Below are 16395 nucleotides of genomic sequence, written 5' to 3' on the forward strand. Positions count from 1 at the left end.
ACACACACAAACACACACAGACACACACACACACCCAACCCCACCGTGAGGCACGGTGACAGCGTTGCTACGGTAACGGGGGTGTAAGTGCCCAGACGTCCAGGGTGAAGAGGTGGTGGGCCGGACAGCCATGTGATCACCTGGTTCTGGAGAGCCTTCACCATGCAGGAGAAGACGTCATCTAGGATCAGTGTGCAGCTGCAGTCTCTCTCCTCTTCACGTCTTTTATATTCATCATTTCTTTATCGTTACTTCTGCACAAACATGGATAGGGCTGATCCTGTTTCTCACAACTAGAGTCTCCGACAGCACATTTACAGACATGTTCAGCCTTCTCACAAGCATGAAGAACACTGGAGAGCCACAGCCTCACCAGTCACGCCCACCAGGTGACCGCCTGGCTCGTCGTCCAGTCCAGCAGCTGCTCCTTTAAGGAAGTCCTGAGGTGTGATGAGAGCCACATGCACACAACAGACCCGGTCCAACCGACCCGCCAACCAACTGCACGCCTTCAAAAAGCCCCGATACTGATGCTAACAAGTTCCATTCATGGAACTACCATGAATGAACAACATAACCTCAAAAAGTAAAGAAATAAATCTGCTGAACATGCAAATAATGCAACTCAATGTGTTTTACCTGAGCACTGAGCACACACAGCGCTTTACCTGCACAAGTCAGGGAGGGGACGAAGGACGCCCAACGATGACACACACACACAGACACACACACACACACACTCACACACACACACACACACACACACCCAGCAGAGCTCCTGGGCAGCTCAGGGAGGCTGGCCCCATGCTAGCTGGCATAGCTGACAAGGCATACCGCTCCCCTACAGTACCCAGGGAGAGCGAGTACAAAGAACACATTGTCTGTACGTGTGTGTGTGTGTGTGTGTGTGTGTGTGTGTGTGTACCAAGGCCTTGTCATGGCGCCTGCAGCATTGTTCAGCTGGTTGCCATCTTTGCGGCTGCCTGTGAGCGTACAGTTCTGTCTCTGAGACGTTCTGTCACATTGTTCAGGTCACAGCCTTCGTACTAACCAATGAGCTCATCTGTCCGTTGAACCAGCCGCTGCAGTAATGTGTGCGTTCAGAAAGGACACAGACACAAAGACGTGGACGAGTAAGAAAAAAACAAAAACTGGGTATTTCAGGAAGGGGAGGCGTGCAGTTTGGTGGATGCTCATGTGCACCTGCCTCTTCTTTAGACTCATTTAATGTGAAAATCAGTAAAGCATCCATGTGCCACGCTTTCATGTGGGCTACAAATCTAGGCAGGGGGTCAATGGAGGTGGCAGGGTGGGTGGCTGCTGGTGTGTGGGGGGTTAGAAAAGACAGGGAGCACATACATTAAAGCAAGGAATGTGAATCATAAGGCTGTGTGGACGTGGATTCTGCCAAACAGTGGTCTCCCTTGGCAACAGCTCTGGGTGGCCTTACATCCCAGGGACACAACAAACACACACCACCACACACACACAGCTGGAGAAGCACTAGCAGCCCTGAGTCCTATTCACGTCCAGATGGCGGCTGTGTATTTACAACCACAAGAACGTTTAAAGAGAATAAACTAACTGTACCAGTTTCAAAGGGGTCCTACATTTCTGGCCCTCGAGCTGCACTGGATCAGGGTTCCTGCTGAACTAGACCATCAGAACCCAGGAGCACACAGCTTTGTCCACACATGAACCACTCTTCATCCTTCTGGTTGGTGCACACTGAAGGCATACAGACGGCTTGAGAGCCAGCTGTGATGATTACAATGAACAGAACTCACATGAGAGACGTTATTTAGTTAAACGCTGCCTATTGTCACCAGTTTCCCCTTTTTGTGCAGTCTGTAGATTCACATCAGAGGCTCACTGATCAGCGTCCATTTCAAACCCTGTTACCAGACTGACAGCAGCCGTCCCGTCCCAGTCGCTGGCTTTCAGTCGGACTCTCAGCTGTGAGGCAGCTTCATGTTTAAAGTGTGTTCTACTCGGAGGTAAATGATTTGCTGACCATGTCTATCATCTTTCAACCATCACGGTGACGAAGACGAACGCCGGATACGGGCGCTGCATGAGGACGTGACGGCTCTGTCACGAGGCTGCTGGATGTTCTGGACGTTCTACCGATGTGGGCCAATAGAGCATGAGCATTAGCGCTGCTTTCTTTGGAGCCCATAGAGAACATATGCAGCGGCTGGGTTCATGCACTTATCTTTCTACAGTTGCCCTTGTTCCTACTGATGATGTGAGGGGGATGCTTTCTGGGCCGCTGAGCCTCCACTGATCACACAGGAGCTGTATGAACACAGTTGGGCCCCTACACAGCCCGGCGCTGGTCCTGGAGCTTTGCAAAAAGACAAAAAGGCAGCTTTCACTTGTGCAGTTTGTAAAGCTGAAATTGGACTGTTGGCTTTAAAGGTTAATTTGAGTTAATTCTAAACATGCATTTTTCTGAATGAACAGCTGAAGAGCCGTACCGGTAGCACGCTGCTCACGTGCATTCACTGTGCATACAGTCAGAACCGCGGCTGAACGGGCTCGTCTGCATATAATTTATACACAGATGACAACAAGCGTGTTTCTACAGCCTGCAAACTTGTGGCTAACTCAAAGCCACAGCTCCACACTGACTGAGATCCACAGAGCAGACGTATAGCAGGTTTAGGAATCACACAAAAACAATATTCATTTACAGTCTGTGTGTGTACACACAGTTTTAAACGTGAACCCAGTTTCTGGTACTCTGGAATCACTCAGACATCCGACGAGCTGCTGACTTTAACTGTTTCTTAGAGACCGTTCAGCCAGGCGATCATTTTGGATGAAACTGAGACATCTTGAAGCTAAACGGTGAAGCGTTTCTCTGTAAACCAGCTGACCCTCGCTGTTCGTCTGATAACAGTCCAGGTCCCTGGACTGGTCCCGCCACACAGCAGCAACAGGTCAAACAGAACAGCACCACAAAGAAAAACAAGAAGCACTGAAGCGACCGAGGCTCCCAAGAGTGAAGCCTCCGAGGTTTTCTCTACTCAGCTCTGCGAAGCAGACACCATGCCGTCGCTCCAGCCTCGTGTCCCTGTAGGGTTCTGATACAGGGGCACAATGCACTCTCCTGTGGACCCACTACATTACAGCGAAAGTTAAACTTAGACCTAAATCAGAAACCTGGCTTTTGCACTGGTATTGCATGTACTGATGTTTCTCCATAGTGCTGATATGGAGGGAAGCAAACACGCTGAGCTTTACGATGCTATCCTGGTAACGCAAAGGTGCTGCACGTTTCCTCCTTCAACTTCCCTCTCGGATGTTTGAGACAGTCAAAATTCACTTTTCACACCTCCTGTATATATGAATACACCCAGAAAGGGAACCAGGCTCAGATGCACAGCTGGAGGGTGTGATGACCAACCACCGGCGGGACATGGTTCTGAGGTTATCACAGGGAGGCCCTCCAGCCGATCTGTCCACAGACTCTGCTCTTTATTACGCCAGCTTTAATGTAACGCAGAGAGGACAGCTTTCTACTCGCCTTTAATTAGGTTTCAAGGAGAAAGCCTTTCAGGCAGACATAAAACTTTCAAGACTACCTACTTTTAAAGGACTTAGAAAAAGAGGTGAGGAGCTACAGCATGAGACTTAAACTAAAGACAGAAATTTGCTCTTAAAATAGATGGAAATCTTTTAAAAAGCTTGTTCTAAAAATGTGCTCCATCACCTGTAACAATGTACAGTTCCTCCCTGGTTCTGCTGAGATACTACTCACAATAGTACTACCAACAGTATACTAAGAGTACTTGTCAGTACTGCAAACATGCCCACGGAAGCAGACAGCACTGAGTCTGAGGAAGGCTTCTACCTGGTCTTTCTGTTGCTGTGCTATCACTTAGAGAGAGCTGCATGATCAGAAGAAGGGTTTGCAGAAGCTACCTACAAGCCCAGATGGGGGAGGGGACACCAGGCTACGGCTCAATCAGCTCAGACATCCAAGTGAATTTTAAAGGCAAACATCAAATCCTGAGAGTTATAAGACATGAAGTAAACTTAGACGAGAGCAAAACCAAATAACTCTGTCAACAAAATGGGGAGTAAAAAAAAAATCACAACAAACGCTGGTGAAAAAGGCTCAAACTATCCAGCGATTATCTATGCATGACTGGGAACAAGAGAGAGAGAACGAATGAGAAACAGTCCAAGCAGATAAGACTGAGCTAGAAGGAAGCCAGAATAAGAACACAATGCCCCGTCTCTGTGTGCACACTACGGCGGCGCTGATAGCACGGATTACATGGAAGGACTGGGCAGGTCTGACTGAGACGGGCTCAAAGCTGTGCGACAACACAACACACATGCTGAACAAGACGCATTGCTGCCAAGCAGGCCGTGAGGAGCTCCTCATGGCTCGGTGCTGGTGGGCTGTGAGCTTTCATTTTGAGTGAGACTAATTAGAAAAAGAGCCAATAAAAATGATAGTGTAATAAAGAGACAAGATTTTCTCTTTATCACAGTTTCTTTGGAATCTACATCAGACAGCTAGATTTCCAGATACGTTTAATATCAGACTGGCCTCGCTGACGTCCTGCAGCTTAAATACCTGGAATGCACCTTGAGGCATCAAGGAGTCAAACCTGTGAGCCTGGAGAAGCAGAGATCATATGAGGCCCAAACATTCAGCCTTCAGATTCTAAGACTGCACTCACCACATCATTGCACAACAACACGACTTTATGTTTGTTCCCAGCAGAAGCTCGAAGTCGGTTAAACAAATGTAAAAGATTAGGTGCATGAAATAAAGAGGAAAAAAGAGAAAGAGCAAGAAACTAGAGCAGGGAGCAGTGGGGAGAGTGCACCTGGTGATGAGCCCAACCGGTCATGTGACCAAGTGTTCTGCAGAGAGGATCATGGAATTACAGGTGATCAGCACAAGCGCCACGTACACACACACCAACACACACTTCATAGGCTTACCAGGACTGCTCCACTGACATAAGCACACAGTGGTCACTGGTACACCGACATCCCTTTCCAACCCTCACACTACCCACCAACACCTTCAGTAACATCAAGCGCTTATTAGACAGCCATTAGTCGCATCATGCAGCAGCAGCAGAACCAGTATGCAAGGACTCGTAAAGACAAAGAGACACCTGTTACGGGACACAAGCTCACGTGCCCGTTCAAGAACCATGCCAATGTTGGTCCATTCTTCTATATTCATCCTCCCAACACACAAACAAGCATCGTGATCGAGTACTTTGAACAATGAGTGAGTACCAAGAGCCTCAAACACTCGCCAGCGTCCTTACCGGCAGGTCGACGCTGACATCCGTCCCGTCCAGTAAGGACACACGGCAGGTGATGACAGACTTTGCATCCCCAGCAGCAGGGATGTGCGTCGTGGCCCGCTGGGCTTCTCGTAACCGGGCTTTCTCTGCATGTTTCCGGATGGAGCGCCGCCCCAGCGTCCTGCGCAGGAAACTCAGCATGGTGGGGGAGAGGGAGGGAAACGGGACCACACCTGGAGAGGACCAGAGTGGAGGCTGAAACAAAGGCCAGAAATGATGCCAAAAGCTGGGTGACAAAATGCTGTATTACACCCAGAACTACCCAGCTAACAGGAGGCTAACAGGAAGCTAACAGGAAGCTAACAGGAAGCTAACAGGAAGCTAACAGGAAGCTAACCATCCAGCATGAAGACCTGAAACGAAGCGGGAAAAGTGCACCTGGAAACTGACACGTGTGTCATTCTGGATTATCTAACATATGAGTTAATCAGTGTCTGATGTTTGTGGGCCTGCAGAGGTACCNAGAGAGAGAGAGAGAGAGAGAGAGAGAGAGAGAGAGAGAGAGAGAGAGAGATAAGACAGGAACTCCTAACCCTGTCCTCTCTCCCCCACATTCCTGACTACAGCCCTCCCTCTCCAAGTCTCTCCCTCTCAGCTGCAGTATGCTCTCCACCCACCTTTCCTCCCACCAGCCTCCATCTTTCCTCCCACGGCCCTCACACAGTGTCACTATGAAGGAACAGGGTCAGAGGCAGACCAATGGAACAGTTGGAGGAGAAGGAAAGCCTGACTCCCAGTGCTGACAAAGCTCCCAGAACCAATCCTTTTAGTTCATTCACTGAAAGGGAAGGCCACGCCTCAGGCCTCCCTACCAGCAGGTAAAGTGATTTGCAGTGAAAGTGAAAGACTGGCCAAACAATGACTGAAGCACGAGTTGAACCATAAAATAACTACGCTGTTGAATAGTCACGGACAGTTCTACAGAGCAGACATTCTCAATGGCACTGATGAACCATCTGTATTTGTAGAAACCATTCTTCAATAATGCTTTTCTTTAAACTAATCAATGAAGTCCTCTGTAGTTCAGCACGAGCAGCAGGCAGACAGGACGTCCTGCTCTGAGCCCCTCGTCAGGGGCACCGAGAAAAAACTAAAACCTAACAAGGCCGTGACCTTCTGTTCTTACCGGCACTTGTGCCGAATCCATGAAGCGCAGTCCGAAGTAGTCCTTCTCTACAATGTCCAGATGGTACATGATCTGCTCAAACAGTTCCTCACCTCTGGCTTTTTTCTGATGAGAGAAACACAGAAAGAAACAGAATCAATCAATTTGTATTTATATAGTCTCATGTACACACACACACACACACACACACGCAAACACGCAAACACACCACACCGGGAGGAGTTGCAGACCATGACCAGGGCACCAGAACCCGGACCCCCAACCCGGCAGACAGGGGGATCCCCACACCGAGGTGGAGAGCCCCCCAATCAGCCGGGCCAAAGGGACCCGCAGACAGAACCCCCAGCAGCAGACCGGACCCAGACCCCAGTGTGGAGGACCCCCCTCAGGAAACGTGGATATCAAAGTGACAAACTGCCTCACACAGTCATGAAGCAAACATCTGTGGAACACTAATGCTGTTAGAAAGAATGACATGATAAAAGGAGTGAGCCCTGACCCGAACCCTAACCTAAACTAACCCTAACCTAACCCTAANAGCGCACTGGATAATATGTCCGCCCACTGCCGGACTAACTCTTTTCTCTACAGTTTCCTGTTTCTGAGCTGATCTCTGCTGGTAGCTCAGGCCTGCAGTACCTGGTGTGAGAACAGCAACAAGTGTGCGCTACTTTCCCCTTTGCGGGCTGACCGCTACCACCGACCGCCTCGCAGAAAAGCACGACTCCGCCCGTGCGAGCGGTCCCGTACAGCAAAACGAGCAGCTCCGACATACACTTGCTCCGAGCCACTTGTGGCTCCGTGTGGATGCTGGGCTACTTACACGAACCTCCGCGGCGGACTTCAGGGAGAAAGCACGCCCGCCTGCATCGCAGACGACGGAACAGGAGCCTGGTAGGTTTCCGCGGCTTTCTTCAGTTTGTTTGTTTGTGTTTCCTCTTGTTTGTGCTGCAGCTCGCTGCCTCTGCGGGATGGTTTCTCTCCCAGGTCCCAACAAAAAGTAGGAGGCAGGCTCCGCTCCGGATGTGACGTCACTGCAAATCCCTGACAAACAGGCATTAGCATTTTTAAAGAGACAAACCCGTCTCCAGGTTGTTTTCCTTTGTAACCCAGTAACCACCGCGGCGTAGCGTTAGCCGCTAGCCGCTAGCCGCTAGCCTGCAGTTTTATGCTTTCTAGTGTTTTCAGTGGGAGACCTGAGAGCTGAGCTGCTGCTTTAGTTTAAGCCTAATTCATGAAGCAGCTCTCTGTCATTTCAGAGTTTCATCCCTGAGCTTTCATTTATTTTCTGAATGTAAACCGTATAGTGCAGCACATCTCCATTTGACAACAGCGCCCCCTTCTGGTTGCTTTAGGAAGTGCTGCTCTTCTTTCTTCAGTAGCATTGTATGTGTACTTAAGGATACTTATCTATGAGCAGCATTGTTTCAGGGAAAAGAAGCTTTGTGACCTGCTCTACAGCTGTTTGACATATTTCAGGGAATGCACTGAATCAAGGACACACTTCCCACCTCATTGTTTCCAGCAAAGACTAAATATTTAACATTATTCCTTACTATGATTACGTATAGTCTATTTCATTAACAGAATTACACATTATTTGATTTTTATTGTATTTTTTTTACCGTTCCAGTTTGTGCAAGTGTAAAACGCTGCCATCCATCAATCACAACATACAGTCTGATTTCCTACATGTTCAACAAGCAGAGTTTATATGCAAAGACTGAGAACTGCTGCAAAGACGGGACGGCCACTAAAGTGCACTAACCCCAACCCTAAGGAGGGAATGTGTCCCTCTCTATGTTCAAAATGACAAACTCATTAAAATCAAGTTAAAGGGGCTACTGCCCCGAAACAAAAGAGGACAGAGAAGCAAACGAAGCCTATCTGTGCAAAAAAGAAAATCTGATCTAAGGAAGAATGTATGTTTGAAAGCGCTACAGAATGCCTGAGCAGTCTGGTCTAATATGTTCTGAAAAAAATCACAAATCGTTGCATAAAAATTCACTCGAATCCAAGGAAAATAAATCTGCTGCTGAAGGACGTTTTTGCTGTGTGTGGACGATATAGTGGCAGATACAGTATGTTTGTCCTTTTGCCCTCAGCAATGTCTAGATATGCTGCATAAAGATGCACTGACAGCACCGTAAGCTCATCCTCATGCAGTACGCCTACCATGTGCTCACATGGATTCTGGCTGCATCTGTACACTCACAGATTAAACTGTCCCTCCTTGTGTTGTTGTGGGCCTTCAGGTGACCACTGGCATATTGCAGAGCGTATGGCAGGTATATGTACGGCAGATTTGAACTGTAGCATTAAAACACTCTGCTCCATTTACACGAGTGTTAAACTGTGTATTTAGTCCTTGCTATCACAACATAGATAGGAGATGTGTTAGCTCCCATTGCAGCATGTTGCTCAACAATACTACGAAATAAAACAAAACCAGGAGATGAAATCTGAAGTTGTTGTTGTTTTTTTAAGTCAAATCATCCGACTTTATCATTAATCTTTAATGTTGTGCACAACAGTGAGGAATCTGCTGGTGCACCAGTGTCCTACTTACAGTGTTTTCCCTCACAATTTATTATTTCCTTTGCTTTTTTTTTGGATAGCCTTCATGGTTGCAGCATCTCCTTTGCAGCCTGCTATAGGGTTCACTCTGTGGTAAAATCCTCACAAATCTAAAAAATTCTCATTGAAGTCTTCAGCACTGGTGCCATGTTTCTCATCTGCTCGCTCTCTCTCTAACGTTGCCCAACCTCACTTTTACAGTGTGGAAAAGCAAGGTGATCTGAAGCCACGTCTCCATGCTTTGACAGACAAGCTTTAATTGTTCATAATCAAGCTTATAGACATGTCCAAAGCACCGTAAAACCATGATACCAGAAAGAAACAAGCAACTGAGGACAAAGGTTTTTATGACACAGGTAGGAGTTAACCAAGGGTATAATACGGTAAAACATTTGTCATTATTTTGTGGTTCATTATATATACACTCGCTGTTATAGATTACGCTTCAAATAAAACAAATAAAAGAAAAAAGGTTTTGAAATAGCAGTCTTAAAATACACCATTTGTGTCACATTTGAATCATCCAAAGGAAAAAAAGCAAAAATAAAAATAAAAACAAAATCTTTCTGCTCACAAAGGATTTTCCCTTTTATTTTAAAGATTTTTTTTCATATACAACATTGTATTTACATGGTCTAGTATTATTTACACAAAATTAACAAGTGGCACTGTGTAGTTAGGAGTTCTTTTTCTTGTTCCCTACAGGTGTCTTATTTTCAAACAAACAAAAAAAAAAGATAAATTAAAAAAAGAACAACTCATTTTAACAATGCTTTATGTCTCTAACCTTTTTTTTTTTCCAGTAGCACTACCTGCCACTCAGCCTTCTACAAAGTGCTGCTCCTTCCCTATCCAACTAGAACTGTTATCATCTTTACAAAAATACAGCTACCCCGAGCCCGGCCCACGTCTGGTCCTCTGATCAGCACCTAAACGCACAGACAGTACCAACGATGTGTCAACAACAGACAGTGTGAACACAGACAGCTCGTTGCTGGATGTTTCTGTGCAGACGGAGACTCTGGCAGCCCTCAATGATCAATTCTTAACTGTTCATCACGGAGGGGGGGTTGCATTTTGTTTAGAAACTATCGAGGTTTTTTGAACTTGTGACTGATGCAACTTCCTCACAAGACGTTCATTAATTTAGAGTTGGTTGGCCCTGCTGCCAAATACAAAAGCCGACGTGAGTTTTTTTGTTGTTGTTTGTTGGATTTTTGCGCTCATACGTGTTGGGTCGTCAATAACAGAAAAAGTTAAAACCGGATATTCAGTCAGTCATTCACTGATGAGCCTCGGTTTGTCTTTCTGTGGGAAACAAGCTGTTCGATACTGTACCCACGGTATTCCGCTCAGATGTGTCATTTGCCTTGAGGCCATGCAGAGAGAGTGGGATCCATGTATAATGATCCACAAGACAGGCATCGGGGGAAAACAATGAGAAGAATGGACTGTGGATGTTGCGTGGGCTCTGCAGAAACGACTGAAGGATGTTAGGCCGATTTTGGGAGAGGGACGCGATACAGGAGAGATTAAGGAGAAAAACAAGAGCAAAAGCAGATTGTAGGCTCTTCTTGATCCCACCTCTACATGTGGCAAAAGTATGATTCAGCTGTTTGAAAGGGAGGCATGAGCACGGCGCCAACAGGCGAAGATTCAGCCTGGCTTCAAAGCGACGACTTCTTAAGAAGGCTGTTTGTGTTTTGATTTTCATTCTTTTTTCAAAAAAACTTGAGATCAGGTTAGATTAGGGCTGTGGCTTTATGGCACAACCTTTCATTCCAGTTAAGAGACAAGCAGGCTTCGACCAGACAGCTAACAAACTACATGTTAGAAATGGCAGAGGAGTCACACACAGCAGTAGGTTTGTCCAGCAGAATCCGTTGTAGGAGCCGATGACAGCAGGTCCTGAGGCAGCCGATAAGAAAAATATCTGAAGCTAAGAAGAGGCTGCGCTCCATGTACCACACTTCCACACGACAGCTGAACCTGAACCGGGACAACAAAAGACTCAACAAGCAACTTGACACTGGGTTTTAAAAATGCATCATCATTTAGTCTCTTTTCACTCATTAACACATCATCATGACTTAAAAACAACATGTGCCTTAAAAATGACGACGTATTGGCAAAGATCAATAAAAAAATGACTGAGTGAAGGTTCTGTTTGTGCTGCTTCTTTGAACTGTTCTCTGGCCGACCCATTTAGATCAAATGACGGAGCAGCGGTTGGTTTTACGCTCTGCTCCAGTGACCTCTCAGCGGCCCCACTGGACGCAGTCAAGAAAACAACAGCAATCTAGATTTTCTGAGTTTAATGCTGGGTCACATGATCCACCTGCCTCAGGTGTAGGAGCGTGAGCAGGTTCCTGGGTTCGCTCCGTTTACATTTTGCTCAAGTTTTCACCCACTGCATGTAAAAAAACTGTGTTGAGATCAGTGGAGGGAGCCAGAAAAGTTCATTCACACCCCGGTTGAGATCAGTTCACTGTCAGTTCAGCACGCAAAGATTTTAGCAAAGCTTGGGGGAGAAACAAATACTGATTGCATAAAAACTTGCAGCAGCTTTCAACCACTCCAGAGACCATGATGTCGGTGTCGGACCCCTACCGGTTTCTTTCTATTGTAATGACGTGTGCAAAGAAAGCAAGGAACATGTGGGTTGCATAAAGTGGATCAACAGTTGCTCATGGTGGTCAGAGGGAAGCTGCAGGAGATAAAATGGGACTTTGCTGTCAGTGTCTGGCTCAAGGACACGTCAGCAGGTTTAAACTGGCTGCGAATGACCCTGAAGAAAGAGATGAACTGACCTCAGCCTAGTCTAGGTTGTAACTCGGCGAGGCCGTGTGTCTACTGGGGCCTCTCGTCATGAGTCTTCCTGCTCTGGGACTGAATGTACATGTCGCGAGCTCTGTGCACAGTGAGGACACCTCGTCTCAACTACCCGCTGTGACGAGGACCTCAGGTGGGAGAGAGGTCCCAGTAAACACTGGTCCCCGAGGACTGTAAACCAGTTCTGTTGAACGCCACACCCAACGACGGCCACTTGTGTCTGTAAGCTCAAAAACACAGCACAAAATAGGATCAGCATCCGACTCGCCACAGCACTGAACAAGAGGTGAGACACAAAGTGCTTCCAGCTGTCCGTCTGTCCGGCTGTGCTGTCAGAAACTTAGACAAGAAAGCTGAGAAAGATTAAAAAAACAAAACAAGTACAATAAATTAAATCACTGTTTTTTCCCCACAAAAAGCAAAAGAAATCAAGAAGTAGTTAGAAGAAGAGGAATCACACTACTGGACTAGCTAGGGTTTAATCAGAAAGCATGAAGCTCTAGACTCATACAAACAGAACATACGACTCTTTGTTCAGTGGACAGGGTTTGACACAAACTAAACACAATAAATACTCTTTCTGAGGAACAAAAGATAAGGTATATCTCTTTATCAGCTAAAAGGACACTAAAAAAGGCAGGTCCGTCTGGCAGACTCGCTCTGAAGGGGGCAGGCGACCCTTTGGGTAAAAAAAGAGGGCGGAGCTTTCCATCCGTCCCCTTCGTACTTATGGCACTACAGCGATTCCATCCACTTTTTATTCTCTCCTACATGTAACGTCTTATTCTTTGTATACTTTTTTCTTTACCCTGATCAGACAACGCCCCCTACTGGTACCTATCCACCATCAGCTGGATTTCTTTTTTATTTGATCTTGTCCATGATTTTCATGTTTGTCTGTTTATGTCTTTTTTCCATTTTTGTCAGCATAAAGTGCAACAGTGCTTTTGTTCTCTGCTCCGGCCACCCGGCCTCGTCCTGGTCGCCCCTGAAGACCCGCCCGGGGGTCAAAGGTCACGGGTTAGCAGGCTCAGGCTCAGGGTTCACGCTGGTCTCGCTGGTAACGCTGGTGGCGCTGGCGACGCTCGGCTCCTCCACTTCCTCCTCCTCCTCCTCCTCCTCCTCCTCCTCCTCCTCCTCCTCCTCCTCCCCCTCCTCTGTCACTTCTCCCACGTCCAGCACCTCCACTTCCTCGTCGTCGTCGTCCTCTTCATCCAGTTCTCCTTCCAGCAGCTCCACCACAGCCGCCTCTCCTTCCTCTGCGGCCGCCGACTCGTCTCTCTCTTCTCCTGCTTTCTGCTGCTCTCTCTTGTCCTCCTCCCTCTCGTCGTTCACCTTTTCTCTCTGCTGGTAGAGCGCCGTCTTGAGTGGTTTGACCAGGCCTTCCTCGTACACTTTCAGGATGGCCTCACACACGAAGCGGTACTGGCTCTGATTGGAGAACAAAGAGGAGAGAAACTTTAGCTGCTGGCCTGAAGCAGCTGAGAGCATCTGCACAGACAAATGGATTCATCTACATACAGGTGTTTGTATCATCATGGCCCTCTGATCTCTCATGGTCCTGACAATATCTAGAGGATACACGGGCTGACCGCACTCCATCAGACACAGCGCCGTCTCCATGGTGATCAGAACCCCTGTCCGACCAATCCCCGCGCTGCAAAACAGCAGCAAAGCAGCGACACATGTTCAGTTACGGGTTAAATGCAGCAGAAGAGGAAGTGCACACAGAGAAAGGCGACGGCAGCCGCTACAGACGCTCAGTCAGTCAAAATCTGTCAAACAGGCGGCTCATCATTTTAGTTCATTCACAGACTTTTCTGTACCTGCAGTGTACCACCATCGGATGGTCCTGTCCAGCCCGTTTGGTCCGCACCAGAGCCACAAAGTCCAGAAAGTCGGTGGAGTCATCAGGAACGCCGTGGTCAGGCCAAGCCAGGTACTGGATCTGAGTGAGCTCCCTCTGCTGCTCACTCTGGACAAACACAGAAGGAAGGAAGCCGGTCAACAGCTTCATGTATTAGCATGTGTCTCTACTGGATAAGGCCCAGAGACAAAACCAGGACATTCACCTCAGAGCTCACAGACGCTGCTCGTGCTCAACCTGAGGCGGGTTATTATTAGTCTGTATGTGGGAGACCTCCCAGCATGCTTCCCTGAGCTCCCAGTGCTGGAGGGAGAGCTGCACAAAAGCCTGTTTGTGTGATTATGGCCTTTAAACATGTTATGAAACAGGCAGCGTGCCTTCATTCTTCTGTCTGCGCTGCACCACCTGGTAACTCACGGCGCAGCTTTCTGATTGATCCGACCAGACGACAGCGTTTCAGTAGATGTTCTACCCAACGGCCTACACACCACCGATAAACACAAGCCAGCCTCCCTCCTCCGTTATTCACGAGGACGTCAACAACAGCCAGCGCGGTACGATGGCGAGCTACTGTGACAACCGAGCAGAAGTCGGAGGGTTTACAGCCCACAGCAGCCCCAGGATGAGGACTAGAGAGGAGACAGCACTGACCACTGGTTCTCATGCGACTCAGAGCCCCCGTGTTCCTCATAGTACTGCCTCGCTGCATCGCCATGGTAACACATCTATCTCCATAGCAACAATCACAGGCAGAGGAGAATGCTAATTGCCTTCTCCTATAGCATATACTGTAAAGGTCATGCTACATGGGCGATGCACGGGGACGTAATCAGGACAACAGAGACAGCATGGAGTCGCAAACACAGCAGCCGCATCTCATCTTCCTCGATCGTCCTGAAAAGCCCCTCGTTTAGATTTGGTCGTGGCACATGTGACGTACCTGCAGCAGCAGCGTGAACGCATGACGAGAGGATGAGGTGGATGAAGGGGAGTACGCCTCACTGTCACCATCCTACTCTGCTCCTCTGTTGGCTTTCTCATTCTCTCTGTTTCTGCAATGTGACTGACTGGTGGTTGGGTTGTCATGGTAACCACATCCCAATATGTGGCCCGCATGCAGCAGCGGGAGCCAGAAAAAGAACAGCCCACACTGGTCACTATGGCAACACACCTCCTCGGGGTCCTGTGCAGCTCATCCTTCCTGAGACACCGGTCCCTCTCTGTGATTGGACCGAGTCTCTCTCCGGTTATCATATATGTATGTATGTATGTATTTATTTATCTATCTCTGTGAGGCGCTCTCGGGCTGGGCTGTGCTTACCTGTGTGTGCGTGAGGCTCATCTCCCGGACCAGGAAGGCTGAGTTGCCCTCTTCATTGTGGCACGTAACTGTAAAGTCCCCGTAGGTAGCACTGCTGTCTGGGTTGGGCCAGTACTGGTGACACTTCACCTATAAACACAGACGGGCGTTCTGTTGGTACCTGAACTTTAACTCACTTCACAGGACACAGCGGTTAGCGGCTAGCTTTATTCTCAGCAGTCACACATCAGACGCTTCAGTTAAACATCTGCTCCTTGAGATCACATTCACGACAAACACATGAACATCATCGATACAACTTTAAACCTCAAGTAAAAAGCTAATCGCTCTCAGACGTCCTTTCACGGGACCCAAAATGCAGTTCTGTAGATATTTTAGTCTGCAACCAGCACAGCTTCTGGTGGCTACTCTGTTATGTAACGCTGGTCAAGACTCACTTCCTTCTAAAATTAACAAAAGACATGAGTTGCAGAAAAGTTTGCAGCGTGTGGCTTTGCAGGGTTTGTGAAATAGTCAAATATTACATGCATGACTCACACACTGTCAGAACTTTGGGCTTCTACAAAGGAAAGCTAGATTCAGAGCACCCCCCAAAAGATTTTATCGTCTGTTTGTGTCCAGGTTTGGGAAAAAACTGAAACAGATGAATTTCTTGAGCGTGCTTCAGTACGTACCCGGCCCCTCTCCACCTGCGTGGTCAGCATGACCACCATAGACGAGCCCTGCTCCCAGGTCATCTGCCAGAAGTCGGGGCAGGTGTTGGGCAGTGGGCCCTGGCACGCTATGTAGCGGTTGATCAGACTGGATGCTGGAATCTCCATCTACACAGAGCAGGACATGTGGAGGGATTAGACTGACTGACTTTGATTTTAGGAGATGAGCTTTGTGCAGAGCTGAAAGGCCGTCACACATGATCAGATACACAGACAGGACCACACTTCTGCCTCTTGGTCCAGTTTCTTGGGATAAGAGCTTCTCCATTGAAACATATTTAATTATAATCCTCCATCCAAAACATTAGTCAGACAAATGTGTTTTCATGGACACTTGTTGGCTTGTCGCTCCGTAGCGGCTGTCTAATGCTGCTATCACAATAAATACCCGCACACTGAACACACCAGACATGCAGAGCGCTCACGGTGCTCCACCTACAACACACCTACAGCACACCTACAGCACACCTACAGCACACCTACAACACACCTACAACACACCTACAGCACACCTACAGGACACCTACAGCACACCTACAACACACCTACAGCACACCTACAGGACACCTACAGCACACCTACAGGACACCTACAGGACACCTACAGCACACCTA

At 47.8% G+C, this 16395-nt stretch overlaps 2 protein-coding genes across 3 annotated transcripts in view; both read right to left on the minus strand.

The window, feature by feature from the left end:
* epb41l5 (erythrocyte membrane protein band 4.1 like 5) overlaps positions 1-16395 on the minus strand; it is a 52295-nt gene that overhangs the window by 34194 nt on the left and 1706 nt on the right. The window contains exons 2-3 of the mRNA XM_008296345.1: positions 7163-7164; positions 6472-6576 (exon numbers count right to left, since the gene is read on the minus strand). Coding sequence (XP_008294567.1) covers positions 6472-6540 — 69 coding nt within the window. The 5' untranslated portion in view covers positions 6541-6576; positions 7163-7164. The remainder of the gene's footprint in view (positions 1-6471; positions 6577-7162; positions 7165-16395) is intronic.
* Positions 9379-16395, minus strand: part of ptpn4a (protein tyrosine phosphatase non-receptor type 4a) — an 85383-nt gene continuing 78366 nt past the window's right edge. For both annotated transcript variants that reach the window (XM_008296342.1, XM_008296343.1), the window contains 5 exons: positions 15743-15889; positions 15069-15197; positions 13707-13855; positions 13402-13537; positions 9379-13311 (listed from right to left, as the gene is read on the minus strand). In XM_008296342.1, coding sequence (XP_008294564.1) covers positions 12895-13311; positions 13402-13537; positions 13707-13855; positions 15069-15197; positions 15743-15889 — 978 coding nt within the window. In that variant the 3' untranslated portion in view covers positions 9379-12894. The remainder of the gene's footprint in view (positions 13312-13401; positions 13538-13706; positions 13856-15068; positions 15198-15742; positions 15890-16395) is intronic.

The sequence above is a fragment of the Stegastes partitus genome, unplaced genomic scaffold, assembly GCF_000690725.1.
Source record: "Stegastes partitus isolate 25-593 unplaced genomic scaffold, Stegastes_partitus-1.0.2 Scaffold1121, whole genome shotgun sequence".
In the NCBI taxonomy this organism is placed as follows: Eukaryota; Metazoa; Chordata; class Actinopteri; family Pomacentridae; genus Stegastes; species Stegastes partitus.